Source organism: Triplophysa dalaica, chromosome 3, assembly GCF_015846415.1.
Source record: "Triplophysa dalaica isolate WHDGS20190420 chromosome 3, ASM1584641v1, whole genome shotgun sequence".
Classification (NCBI taxonomy): Eukaryota; Metazoa; Chordata; class Actinopteri; order Cypriniformes; family Nemacheilidae; genus Triplophysa; species Triplophysa dalaica.
The window spans coordinates 9,905,095-9,917,813 of NC_079544.1; the positions used below are offsets into that span (position 1 = coordinate 9,905,095).

At 36.1% G+C, this 12,719-nt stretch overlaps 2 protein-coding genes across 3 annotated transcripts; both read right to left on the reverse strand.

The window, feature by feature from the left end:
• Positions 1–1,724: 1,724 nt before the first annotated feature.
• Positions 1,725–4,115, reverse strand: vopp1a (VOPP1 WW domain binding protein a). The gene is made up of 5 exons (XM_056744198.1): positions 3,894–4,115; positions 3,212–3,270; positions 2,533–2,610; positions 2,201–2,334; positions 1,725–2,094 (listed from the first exon to the last, which is right to left on the reverse strand). Exons 1-5 carry the CDS (start codon positions 3,939–3,941, stop codon positions 1,916–1,918), a joined length of 498 nt encoding a protein of 165 aa, XP_056600176.1. The 5' UTR covers positions 3,942–4,115; the 3' UTR covers positions 1,725–1,915.
• Positions 4,116–4,297: 182 nt separating this feature from the next.
• On the reverse strand, positions 4,298–9,021 carry gorasp1a (golgi reassembly stacking protein 1a). Of its 2 annotated transcripts, none has more exons than XM_056744764.1 (9): positions 8,858–9,021; positions 8,147–8,227; positions 7,804–8,007; positions 7,609–7,695; positions 7,383–7,513; positions 7,103–7,244; positions 6,851–6,941; positions 6,548–6,688; positions 4,298–6,061 (listed from the first exon to the last, which is right to left on the reverse strand). In XM_056744764.1, the coding sequence occupies exons 1-9, from the start codon at positions 8,918–8,920 to the stop codon at positions 5,673–5,675; spliced, it is 1,329 nt and encodes a 442-aa protein (XP_056600742.1). In that variant the 5' UTR covers positions 8,921–9,021; the 3' UTR covers positions 4,298–5,672. The 2 variants fall into 2 exon arrangements, with proteins under 2 accessions (XP_056600742.1, XP_056600741.1); XM_056744763.1 differs by having other exon boundaries at positions 4,298–6,133.
• Between the last annotated feature and the right edge of the window lie 3,698 nt (positions 9,022–12,719).

A 12,719-nucleotide genomic window follows, 5' to 3' on the forward strand; every position in this document is an offset into this window, starting at 1 on the left:
GTTTGTCATGTTGTCTACTGTTCAATAGTTCTCATTTCTGTTGCAGTATAGCACATCATAGAGAATTCTGTTTGATGAATTTATGTATTTCAAGCTGTGTACAATGTAAACAAAAACAGGATTAGTTGACTTGAAAAGTACACTGTAGAACTTAATTTCCTGTTCTTGTGATCTTCCTGGTATTTACAGGACTACTCATTAATCTCCACATTCTTGTCTTGAATATCGACAAGTCACAGGGTTACATAGTGCATTGATAGACCAGGATCTCATTTGCTCTTTCACAAGCTTCCTCTATTGACTATTCCTCTATCGTCTCTACCTGTTTTCGTCAAGAAAGTCAAAAGCTTCATGTGGAACTGTTGCAATTTTTTTTTCACTAACGGGCACAAGTGAGTCAATCGCTCAAGATCCTTATAAATGTGACGCCTTCAAGCAGTAAGAGGAACATAGGCAATATACTATTAACAGAGTCTGTTTACTAGTCTGTGAGAGTCATGCGGTCAATGGTACTATGTTTCACGATTCAGACCGTTTGTTTGCACCTGGTAAAGCTGGTTTGGAGTTTTCCAAGTGAACTGTTTGTGATCATCTGATGTATTGTTCAGCGTTTCATTATATCCTTAACTACACTAAATTAATCCACTGAACACCTTCTATACAGAGGAAAATGTATATGATGTTGTATTTCTGTGTCAGAGCTCTGATTATATTCAGAGCTGCATATGTGTTTTGAAACGAAAAACAGTTGCTGATCCACATTCTGGTCCATTCATGCGTGTGCTCAGATGTGCTCAAACTTTAATAAATGAGTAAAAGGAGGTGAAGGTAAAGCAAAGGATGTCTCGTGGCTGTCACAGCTCACAGCAAAAGTTACTTGGGGCACCTGCCACCTTGGATTAAATAGCATTTTCTCTCTCCCCCTCCACCTGAAGGAACAAGCCTCTCTCTAACAGAGTGCAAAACTATCTGACACTTCAGAATTCAAAATAAATAACAGTGCGCTCCACATTACTGGATTAAATTGAATGATTCTTGTTTGAATAGCTTTCATTTTGAACGTTTCCTGAATGGACTGCCATGCTTGATCTGACCTTCCCTCAGAAACCATGCATTCACTGCTTCTAATTGGGGTGGATCGCAGGAATTCATTTTAAACATAATTTCACCACTAATTTAGTGCTATTGTGAAACAGCCCTGAATCAAACACAATTGCCAATCTGCTGTTTCACCTTGTGCAACCTTTGAAGCTTTTCACAAAGTTCATTACTTTGAATAGTCTTTTTTTAAGAAAATGCACATTTTAATAAATGTTTGTACTTTAATTAAATAGCCATTCAGGGGAATAATAACACAACCTCGTTATAAACTGATGTTGGAGAACGTGTGGTTGGCCTACCTTAGCGGGTGAGCTTGTTACACTGCAGCGCCACCTTGTGGTGGTAATAACAGCTTACAATGATAAACGTAGATAGGCGTTATTATCAATATGATAACATTAACAAATAAAACAAATGTTACAAAAAATACGATTTTAAAATATATCAAACTAATTTGATTATTAATGGAAAATAAAATATTTGTTTAAAATGAATGACAATCTTTAATAAAAATATAATTTAAAAATGGATGTAATGCAATGGTCATCATCAGTCTATTTTAGAAAATATGTTTAAATACTGAACACTATATATTGAAATGACAACAAACCATTTGTTGGCAACTATGTTACTTTTATTATGTTGTAACAACCTCATATACTTCAGTCCAGACATAAAAAGCTTAACATTTTACATGCACTTTACGTCAAGACTATAAATCTCAAGCAATCCCAGTTTAAATGCTTATAAACGTTTTTTATAATACATTTGTACTCTATTTTCATCATACCTGAGTTTTGTGGGATTTTTGAATTTATTTCTTCTGTGAGTCCTTTATAGCTTGATCATAAGAAGGAGGGGGTAGGCTGTAATAGGGTGGTAGGACTGGGTATACAGTTGTCACGTGAGCGGGGTGAGTCCGCATGGGGTAGGCTGTTGAAATGACTGTGGTCTCGGCATCCCCGTAACTCTGAAAGCCGACCTGTCGCAGTCCTGTCGCCACAGAGCCATCAAGAATACACAGAGAGCATCATGAGACATGTGACCATTGAATGTTGTACGTGCACGGAATGTGGAATAATGTGGGATGTTGGATCACCTGGTGATAGGATGGGGTGTCTGGTGAAGGTAACATTGAAATCAGGTCTATCAGGGAGAGTGTAAGTGTGAACACGTCTGCGAATGAAGTACCCAGCACCACAACAGGACAAGATGGCAATCACCAGCAACAGCCTACAGGACACAAAACAGTCCTTTAACTTAACTTTACCTTTCATACAGCTGTTGTGTTAACATCTGATAGCACACTGTGTAAAAGGTGGCATGAGAATTCTTCATTTATTAGCCATTAATCTGAATGGTAATTCATGCATTGCATTTAAATAAAAAGTATCTCCCAAATGAGAATGAACAAGATAACAAGTGACCTACCCAAAATACCATGTCCTTTGGATGGAAAGGACTCGTACACAGCATTGTGTGTCACAACAGTCTTCATATGTTTTGCATCTGTAACACAAACCCTTCAATATCGCTGGAGGTTCTTACAAATGATATCATTCAACTGTATTCATATTGAAAAATATGATGTGACATACTGCAAACAGGCAGTTCTTAAAATGTACATTCATTAACAGCTTTAAAACACACGATTTGTTTCACATATCTATGATGATAAATGCTTGATATCTTAAAATAAGTGTAATGAAGATGCACAAAGAGTATTGTCTGAAGAAACTACATAAGAATGAATCTGAGCATTTGGTGTGAAGACTGACTAAGTTTTTTGTACCTCACCTCCTGTGGCTTTTTGTCAGTGGCTGGGAATGCAGGAGCACTTGTGATAAATTACTCTTATTGAAACAAGTAAAAGGAAGGAAGGTTTCCCTCTCTCTCTAATGAATTCTCATTGTTTTCAATGTGCATGTGAATTAATCCTTTTTACAAGCTCTGTTTAAATTATACAATTCAAGAATCAGAAAGTGTTGCCAGGCGGTGTGGTTTAATGGATTCCTTTTGTTTACTTGGACTAGCAAGTGTCTGCCTCAGTATTTCACCAACTGAATGTTTTAGATGTTATACATATATAAATGTTTAGATTTATACTTACATAAAGTGAACAGGATAACCTCCTTCAAAGTACCAACAATACTTTTTTTCGGCAACTGTCTGCAATAGAAGACATTTAAGTGCAAAAGCAAGATCAATTTAGCCTATTTCATCAACTATACCTATTTGTAATTCTTGGATCATTTAAAATAAAGGAGCATGGAAATAAAAACCAAGAGGTATAAACATCCTTCATGTTTATCGTAGCATGTAAAAAGCTCTGTAAACTGCATTGTAAAGATACACATTGCGAATGCTCTTTGCAAATATAACATGCAAATAGGTTAAAGCTTGATGCTGTGTCCTGTACATTGAGCGTGTTACTGTAGTAATTCAAAAACAGAGCTAAAAACACTATATTTAACATTATGGCTAACTAAAGATAAACTACAAAGACCTTCTTGTCTGTGAAGAACAATAAACAATGTTGTGTTGTGTGCTGGATGGAAAACTTGTGAGTACTACTGACAGCCCTACTGATAGTAAACAACTATTGGCTTTATATAGATTTATAATTTATATATAATTTAGATTTATAATTAATTTAAAAGATAATATTAAAAGATAAAATTACACCAAAAACTTACTCAAACACACATGTCTTATTTTTGAAAACTGTAAATAGGTTGTTAGATGTTATACATTAACAAACATAAAACTTTGTATTATGAAATTCTACTCACCTCAGCAATTAAACAAATTGTAAGCAGGATGCATCCTAACTGGCGCATTCTGTATTTCAAGTCAAGATCTGATCCTTTAATCTGATATAAAAATTTACAGATCACAAGACACGAGGAAGATACTGGAGCTGTTTGTTAACGCATATTTGGGTTGTTGATCCACGTTTTCTGGGTTGGAGCATTGTTTGAGTCTTGTGTAGCGCATATGTCATTCACTTTGGACTGCGACAGATGATATCCTCCAACTTCATTGTGTATGGAGGATGAAATCACATGACTTCAGTTTACAAAGAAACACTTCTGTGGCTAAGCTATGATATTTGTTTTCTAACTATTATTTATTGAATAAATGTATTAATTAATTAATATATTAAAAAAACTAATTAATAAAACAGAAATTGACCCATATTTCAAACTTTTTATTGCTGTGATTTAATGATGATTTTGTGACAGATTGCTTATAGGAACCGTTACTACAAAAATATACATTAGATTTTTTAAGCTGTTGAAAACAAAAGAGTAAAGGTTTGGGGGTTTTGAGCAAGCCTCCTATTGGCCGTTTCTTACTTCCGATGAACAATTAAAATATTAATTTGATCAAATTGTCTTCAGTATTTTGTGGATTCATTTAGTTTTTATAGAGATGTAAAGTCATCACTCGGAGCTGAATTTCTTTGACGAAAAAACTTGAAATATACGAGGTATTGTTTCATTTAGTTCTTCATTTAACCAAAATAATTTTTAATAATAAAGCCTTGGGTATACTCTCACATGTGGCATGAAATTATACACTCAATATTTATACCACATACATTCCATTGGCATTTTTACAATATTTGCATAGATCAATAAATGACCATCCACATGAAAACCAAAAAAAGTCAGTGTGTCAAAAGAATAAATTATATTTAGTGTACTGTTCATGATTTTATACTGATTTCCTAAGTAGGCAAACAAAATGTTACACATAAATATAAGAATACTCTTTTACAAAATTAAGCACACATGCGCCTCCCCCAATCAGACCAGGTAACAACATTTCAGTAAAAAAATTGGGATGGAAAGATTCTAAAAAGCACATTAAAATTATTTAAATCAGCCAAAAAAGATTTGGGTTTGCCAAACTACGCAAATACAAAACCCTGATCCAATATTACAAATCTGTACCTTGCTTTTCCAAGAAGGAATCTGTTCGTCTAAAAGATCAAATGTTTGATGTAACAAAGCAAAAACAACATTGTGACAAATTTAGCTTATAGGGAATCTATTCTGTATCCCAGTGTTCTAGAAATCCTTTCTTTAAATGACTACATAAATGTTTAGCTCAATATAACACAAACATTAGATTAGTTGTACATTAGTGTTTTGACACAACAGTGATTATGTAGTGAAAAAAATGTAATAAAAACTACAAATATTTACTACAAACCGCTGATTTAAATTCTAATCTTCCAACCTCTTATGCTGTATAAAACTAACGGAGAAATATTTTAAATCAACCTAAAAAATATAACAACTTTAAACGTAGTTCCATAAAATAATGTCTTCTAAATTAAGATCTACAAAACCCATGACCTCATCACTTTACAACAGCCTACACAAACATCCAAACTACTTTAAATGTAAAATAAAATTGCACACAAATATCCTTAAAAGAAACAATATTCCAGAAGAGTGCAACCCCTGATTCTAACAAAAGCAAAACCATTTAAAAACACGCACCCAATGATTGTTGAGCAGTTGCGCAAACAAGATACAAGGTAAAACCTGATAATGACGCTACTGAAGAGCTGCTTCATCTTTGATTTCTCCACTTTCAGAAGACAACAGGTCAGAGGTTACAGTCTCCCCTCTGCCCTCACCAAAGCTAATCAGTGGCTCATCAGAAAAACTCTGACTGACACCATTTTCTGAGAGAAAAGATGAGGGATCGCTGGGTTGTACAGAGTATTCTTCAGGCAGGGCAGATGGGTCAAACCGAAGGGCAGCTGGGTCAATGAGCAGGGAAGAGATGTCTATAGGAGGTGCTGAGGAGTCGAGAGATGGGATTGAAGAACTCATGAAAGATGCCATGTCTGGGACGTTGGGATCGAGTGGAAGATTTGAAAAATGGGGGTGTGAGAAAGAAGGCTCAGAAGACACATCTGCAGGTGGCAGTGAAAGGTCTGCTGTAAAAGAAGTAATAGCTGTAATAGGCTCATCTTGGTCTCCACAAGGAACCTCATTGCCATGTAGCTCCTCTGCAAACACAGAGACATTTTTAATATTTCATGCACTCAGTTGGGTTAAGACAAGCTAAGAATTAGGGTTGGGCCGATAGGGCCGTGTTGTATAAAGGTGATGTGAGTCTGTGCAACCTTCATTACATATAAAAGACGCATGTCTGCGCAGCCCGCCTTATATAAAGAAGACGCGTTTCTACGTAGCCCGATTAGTATAAAGTTGCACCTCACTTTTTACTTTCTTATTGAATATAAATCCAAATAACAATATAATCAAGCCTCACTTTATAACTGTGACGCTCGCACTTTATAAAAAGATGCGTCTCTGCGGAGCTCGTGCCTAGACACGCCTCACTTTATAATGCCGCAGGGCCCAACCCAACTTTAAAACCTGTCAATTAACTAGACCTAAAATTGGCAAAGCGGTCTCACCAACACCAGATATGTCAATTTCCTCCCGGACAGTCAAAGATGTGTTTGTCATGTCAATAGAAGAAACCGATAGGTCCAAACGGTCTGCCATGTCGGATACCTCTGAATTCATCATAGCCACTTCTGATTGATCTGAGAAACCTGAAAGCAACATTGATTGATAAATTTCAATGTATTTTATGCTTATTGTATAACAGAAGGGGTTTAACAAATAACATATAGTTTGGATTCCTAAATGTACCTCCAACATTATAAAATTAGAAAGAACATGCAAATAAATAGATGGAGCATTTGATGCCTTACCAGGATCCATGACTCTCTGAATAGGTGGTGGCAGTGGGGGGTTAAGATCCAGGCCACTCACTGACTGACCAGATGCTGCCATCAGAGGCACCTGGATATGAATTTCAGTTATTTACCCAAAAACAAGTCATAATTCTAAATGTTTTGTCAACAGTTTAAGTCAGGCTCACAGGTTTTATATGTGGCAAGTTAGTTTAACTATCCCAGAGGAAAGTCAATTACACAAAGACAAAACACACAAAGCGAAACTACCTCTGTGAATCCACTTTGAGACAATTCTGGATCTGGAGTCCCTGCCATGGGAGAAATCTGAGAAGATACTTTCTCAGATTTTGGAATGTCATGTTGTGCCGGGATTCTATGCAAGTAGCCATAACCAATGCCACAACCAAGACTGTGGAGACGAAAACATTATACAACTCTATGTAGTTTTACAGAGAAGGCAGTTATGTGAAATATTACTCAATAGTCAAATTACAATGTGGACGGGTCAGAAATGTATTATAAGATACATTTTTAACAGGATTATTACCTGCCTTCTCCTCCCCAAGCACCATTTGGTGTGACAACCATCTCCCTGCATTTATCTGTTTCCACATTGTAGACGAGGAGCTTCAACGGCTTCCCCTCATGAGATTCAATCAGGGAGAAGAAGTCTTCTGACTGTTGAGAAATTGAAACATAAAATGTACTGCACTGCCAGACGTGAGAGTTTTTATATCATTATCAATCACTCATAAATATAATTCACTTCTTACATCTTGCAGAACTTGGTCAGCTCCAACGATGAAATCTGAATGTTCGATGAGTCCGGCCAATGCTGCTGGTGAATTAGGATCCACATCCTAATCACAAAAAAGGAAAAAAACTATCCAATAAATAGGACGGTCTGACATTTATAGAAGCTAAAGCATTGAAACAAACTACATCTTCCAAGTGCAAGGATCACTTACTAGAACATGCCAAACATTTTCATTTGCTCCTTGAAAACTGCAGAAGCGGACGCTGGCTCCGAGAAGTCCCTGACCTCCCCACATGTTGCTTGGAACCAACTCAAGCTCTCGGACCTTCAGGGTCTTTGTACTATACACCTCCGTCTTCACGGGTTTCTCCACATTATCCTTCAGAAGGTCCTTGAGCATCTCATTCTCTTGGTTCTGTTGATTAATAGCACTGTCATTATAATCCTTCACAAAGAAACAATGACGACACTGACTTCATTATGATGATTATTAAAGCATTAAGCTAAATAGCTAACAAGGAATTAGCAATAAATGTTTATAAATACAGACTCACAAGACGAGTGTTGCCAATGGATATGATGAAATCAAAAAAGGGCTCCAAACCAGCTTTCTCTGCAGGTGAGTTCTCTTGAATCTGTAAAATAGTTATTTGCATTCATGAAATGTTGTAAAATCTATACTTTGGTTAGTGAACACTGGAACATTTGGAGTAATGTGTGATCAGTGTTCAGTAATTAGTATTTACTAGCATTGCATAAAGCTGTGTTTATTCAAGCAATATTGCGCAATGTTCCTGTCTTGCGGACTCATTTTTAACTGACGTGGCGCTGCTTCTTTATTTTCCCTAAAAGTGACGTTTGACCAACAACACACTCTTAAAAACTAGTGCACAACTACTTTAAAAGTAGAGAGTGTATAACGTAATATGTGTATTGTTCATTAGGCGAGAAATACTCAATATGGAGCTGTCAGATTTAACGTATAACAAAACTGGAAAATTCCTGACAGATCCTTTCCGAGCACGTACGTTATTTCTAACCCTTAAAAGCATGTTTACTTTTGGTTAACGTTACCCGCTGATTCCAGGACATTTTTACCTATGTACAAAGTTAAACATTTATCCACACAGTCTGACATCCTCTTTATTTTCTGAAGCCAACTTTTGTCTGAAGTAATGTGGACTTAAAGCTATCATTGGAAGGATCGCTAGCGAGCAAAGCTGCTCGATGTCAAAACGAAAGCCAGGGAAAATAAAGTTATTTACCCCGTGAACATGATAACCTTCTGATCCACCCTCGGGTGCACCACTGCTTTGCGTTAAACCCATTGCTCTGAAATGCTTTGATGTTTTGTTATTTTTGTTAACGATACGAACTACCGAGACCGACTGAGATTACTCATCACACCGAGGCCATGTTGTCTTTTTTGCGCGAGCGAACAGGGGAAAGCAATCGAACTCGATACCACTGATCAGTCTCTCTCTCTCTCTCTCTCTCTCTCTCTCTCACTCAATTTTCAATTTCAAGGTACTTCATTGGCATGATTGCGTGTTCTTACAATATTGCCAATAAGATATAACAATAGACATACCATAAGTATGGCAAGCCGTTCAGGAAATGAAAGTATTTATAATACTGTCTGATTGTTTGAATATATGGAATGAATGTCTGAATGTAAGAAAGAAATCTGAATTTTGAATGAAAGTATGAATATACGGAGTGAAAGTCAGAATATATGGAACATTTTGAATATATTGCATGAAAGTACGAAAATAGGGATTGAAACATTAAATGGATGAAAGTCCTAATATAGTGAATGAAACTCTAAATATATGGAATTTATGTGGAGATTTGACAATACTTAATAAAGTAAAACTATTTCTTTCCTTGTTATCAGAGCAACAACCTTCTCAATTTGATGACTTTAAAATGGCTATAAAATAGCAAACGTTTTCTTCATCGTTTGAAGCCTGTACATTTGCTGATTACTTGCAGACTCACTCATTGTTCAACATCTGAACAATCACAAATATAAACACAAGATGGCGCTTTTATGATGTCAGTTTCATTCCATATATTCACATTTTCGTTCAATAGTTTCATTCCACATATTCAAGTTTCAATCCATATGTTCATACTTTAATTCAATATATTCTATTATCCTTCCATACAGTATATTCAGACTTTCAGTCTATTTATTATCCATAAATTCAACCAATCATATTATAACTCCTTTAATATCCTAAACGGCATGCCATAGTTAAGTACGAACATTAGAGTCAAATTAAAATAGGTGCTAAGAGATAAAAAATAGAATGAAATGTAAATTAAATATTTGTAAATAAACAAATTAAACTTAGAAAAAATAGGTATATATAAAATGTTGGATACATTTCAGGCAGAAACATGAGAACGGAATAAATGTAAACAGTGTGTGCATTGGTTATAACAGACTAAGGCAGTAGTTTGTGTCTGAGGGTGTACAGCTGATAGATGAATCAATGTGTGTCTCTTCTACCCCACTAACATCTGCATTTGCTCTGTTTCTGAAGAGCTATGAAACTCTGACATGAGCTTTGACTTTTTGAAAAAGAGTTTCTCTCTCACCTCATTAAAATGATCATGAAGGAGAAAGTGTGTCTCTGTCACAACATCACCATTGTCACAGTGGGCAATGAGTCTGTTTCTTAGGAAGGTGAAGTTTGTTTGTGTCTGCCTTTCTCTGTGGCCAGACTGCGATCACTGAGCCTGTATTTGGTCAGGTTCCTCTTTGTTTTGCATCTCGAACAGTGTAGAGATAATCAGCCAGATTGTATTGTTTAGGGTCTGATAAGATAATTTACTTTCTTTTCCCAATGGTCTAAATATGACTTTTTACTTTCTTTAATAATTTGGTGTATTCTGATTTGGTTTTGTTCAGTTGTGCTGGTCTGAAGTTTGCAGATGGGACTGGTTTCAGGTCTCAGCTATTAGGTTTCAGCATGCAGTTTCAATAGAATCCTAAGGGGTGTTCGTACCATTCTGAGTAATCTGTCAGATACTGTGGACCCCAAACCTAGCCCATAAAGAGCTAAGGACAAAATATCGCTATCGAAGACCTTTCATGGCGTAAAACGCTTGTCTAGCTTTCTCTCTCTGTGCATGCACTGCCAGAACTTCCTGACGCTGTTTTTTAGGCCAAGATAATCGTAGTTTAAAGTGTGTTCTATTGTCGTGTTTCCCATAGTGAATGTGTATCTGTTATACTGTAATCTGTCTTTTTTCTGGAAGATCATAATTTAAGTTTTTTGTTCAGATCGACTGTCAGGGCCCAATTTTGACAGTATTTCACTAGCAGAGCTGTTGCTGTAGACCTTCGGCGGTATCTGACAGCCGCATCAGATCATCAGATGTCGTCGGTGGTGAGGTGGTTTGGTAGAAATCCAATCTGACTTTTACTCTAGACATTGTGTTTTGTAAGGAAAGCTTGAATTCGAGTATTCAGGATACTACAGAAAGTCTTCCCGAGATGACTTTTCATACAAATGCCACGGTAGTGATTGGGGTCAAATTAATGTCCACTTTTATACAGTGGCTCCATTAAACATTCCACGATTCAAGAAAGTGTCCAGATTGTAATATCAGATTAAATCGTTTTAGGAGATCCTCAGCATTACTGTAGGACTGTGCTTCAACATTTCTGTTCTGATGTTGTCTAAACCACATGCCTTCCTGGGTTTTAGTTTTGCTAAGTGCTTTGTTTCATTCTTTTAAACTAATCAGATAGTCTAAAGGATTTTGGTTATTTCTAAATATCAATTCTAACTAGTTTAATTTATTAAAAAATAAATCTGATCAGGTTTAAGTCTATTTGAGGAGATTTCTCTGAATGGGTGTTTAGTCTTTCCATAGTTCTCCATTTTGTATGGGTATATCCTGGTTTTGTTGATTATTTACTTTCCCAGAATTTATGATTATTAATAGAGTCTTGGATTTCATTGAGAATATGGTAAAGGTTATGTTGTTGTTGGTAGTGGATTGTATATTTGTAATCCCTAAATTCTTCGCAATAATTTTGTCTGGCTTGTGTGGCTCTCTGTGTTTTAGGTTGGTGAGCTGTAGGAGTTGTTTTCTTTTAATTTTACATTCTTTGTCAAACCAGATTTCATCTCCAGATTTTATTATATTTGTCTTGTTTTCACATAGTAGGTTAGCTTTAATAAAACCCCTCTCATAAATATGACTTATTTGCTGCACAGCAGTATTTATGTTGGTATTGCTAGTAGTCCTTTCAGGGTTGTTCTGTAATGTTGTGGCCTTCAGGAGTGTATAATATCCGATTCTGAGTCCGTCCTGGCATTGAAGTCTCCATATATAAACAAAAAACTCTCTCTTTCTCTCAACAGGTTTTGGTGTGGCTTTTGTTGAAACTAGTAAGTTTGTATTAGCACCCATTGTATTTTTGCTGTCTGAACTCTCTGTAAGTCCCTTTGAATAAATGCATTTGCTAAATGATTAAATGTAAATGTAAATAGCCTGAAAATGGTTTGGTTTTTGTCTCAAATTTATCAAAATGATCGACTTTTTAATATCGTTATTCTGATGGCGGAATATATGCTGCACAGATGTAATTATCACACATTATCAATCTATAATGCCTCTTTTGAGCATAAGCCAGATATGTGTTAAGTCCCTCTTCTGTATGGATAAATTGGTTTTTAAAGTCTCTTTATACCAAATGATAACCCCTCCGGAGTCTCTTCCACGTTTCACATTGTTGTTCTTGAGGGTTGGCAATATAATGTCGATGTCTGATCTGCACCATGTTTCTTACAGGATAAAGATGTCCTGATTACTAATGTTTTTTAGAAACTCTGTTTTTAGAGTCTTGGCCCCTAAGGTTGTGGAGTAGAGGCCTTGTATATTCCAAGATCTTATAAATTATGCAATGGTGATGTAGAAAGTGTTTTATGGTAGTCCAGATGGCTTTCCCTAGTATTTTGCAGATGAGAAGTAAGAGATGTTTCACCTCTCTCTCTCTCTCCCTCTCTCTCTCACGCGCGTACATGTGTTTGTCGCAACTGTACATTTTGCAATTATGTTAACATCAAATACCAAATTTTAAAAACGTTGTGAAGTCATTCTTAA

Coding starts and splice junctions, on each gene's coding strand:
- vopp1a (XM_056744198.1), bottom strand. CDS start 3,941: ATGCGCCAGTTAGGATGCATCCTGCTTACAATTTGTTTAATTGCTGAG. Junction 3,271..3,893: donor CAATTTGTTTAATTGCTGAG/GTGAGTAGAATT, acceptor CTTCTATTGCAG/ACAGTTGCCGAAAAAAAGTA. Junction 2,095..2,200: donor ACACCCCATCCTATCACCAG/GTGATCCAACAT, acceptor CTGTGGCGACAG/GACTGCGACAGGTCGGCTTT.
- gorasp1a (XM_056744763.1), bottom strand. CDS start 8,920: ATGGGTTTAACGCAAAGCAGTGGTGCACCCGAGGGTGGATCAGAAGGT. Junction 7,514..7,608: donor CTGACCAAGTTCTGCAAGAT/GTAAGAAGTGAA, acceptor ATTTCTCAACAG/TCAGAAGACTTCTTCTCCCT. Junction 6,942..7,102: donor CTCAAAGTGGATTCACAGAG/GTAGTTTCGCTT, acceptor ATTCATATCCAG/GTGCCTCTGATGGCAGCATC.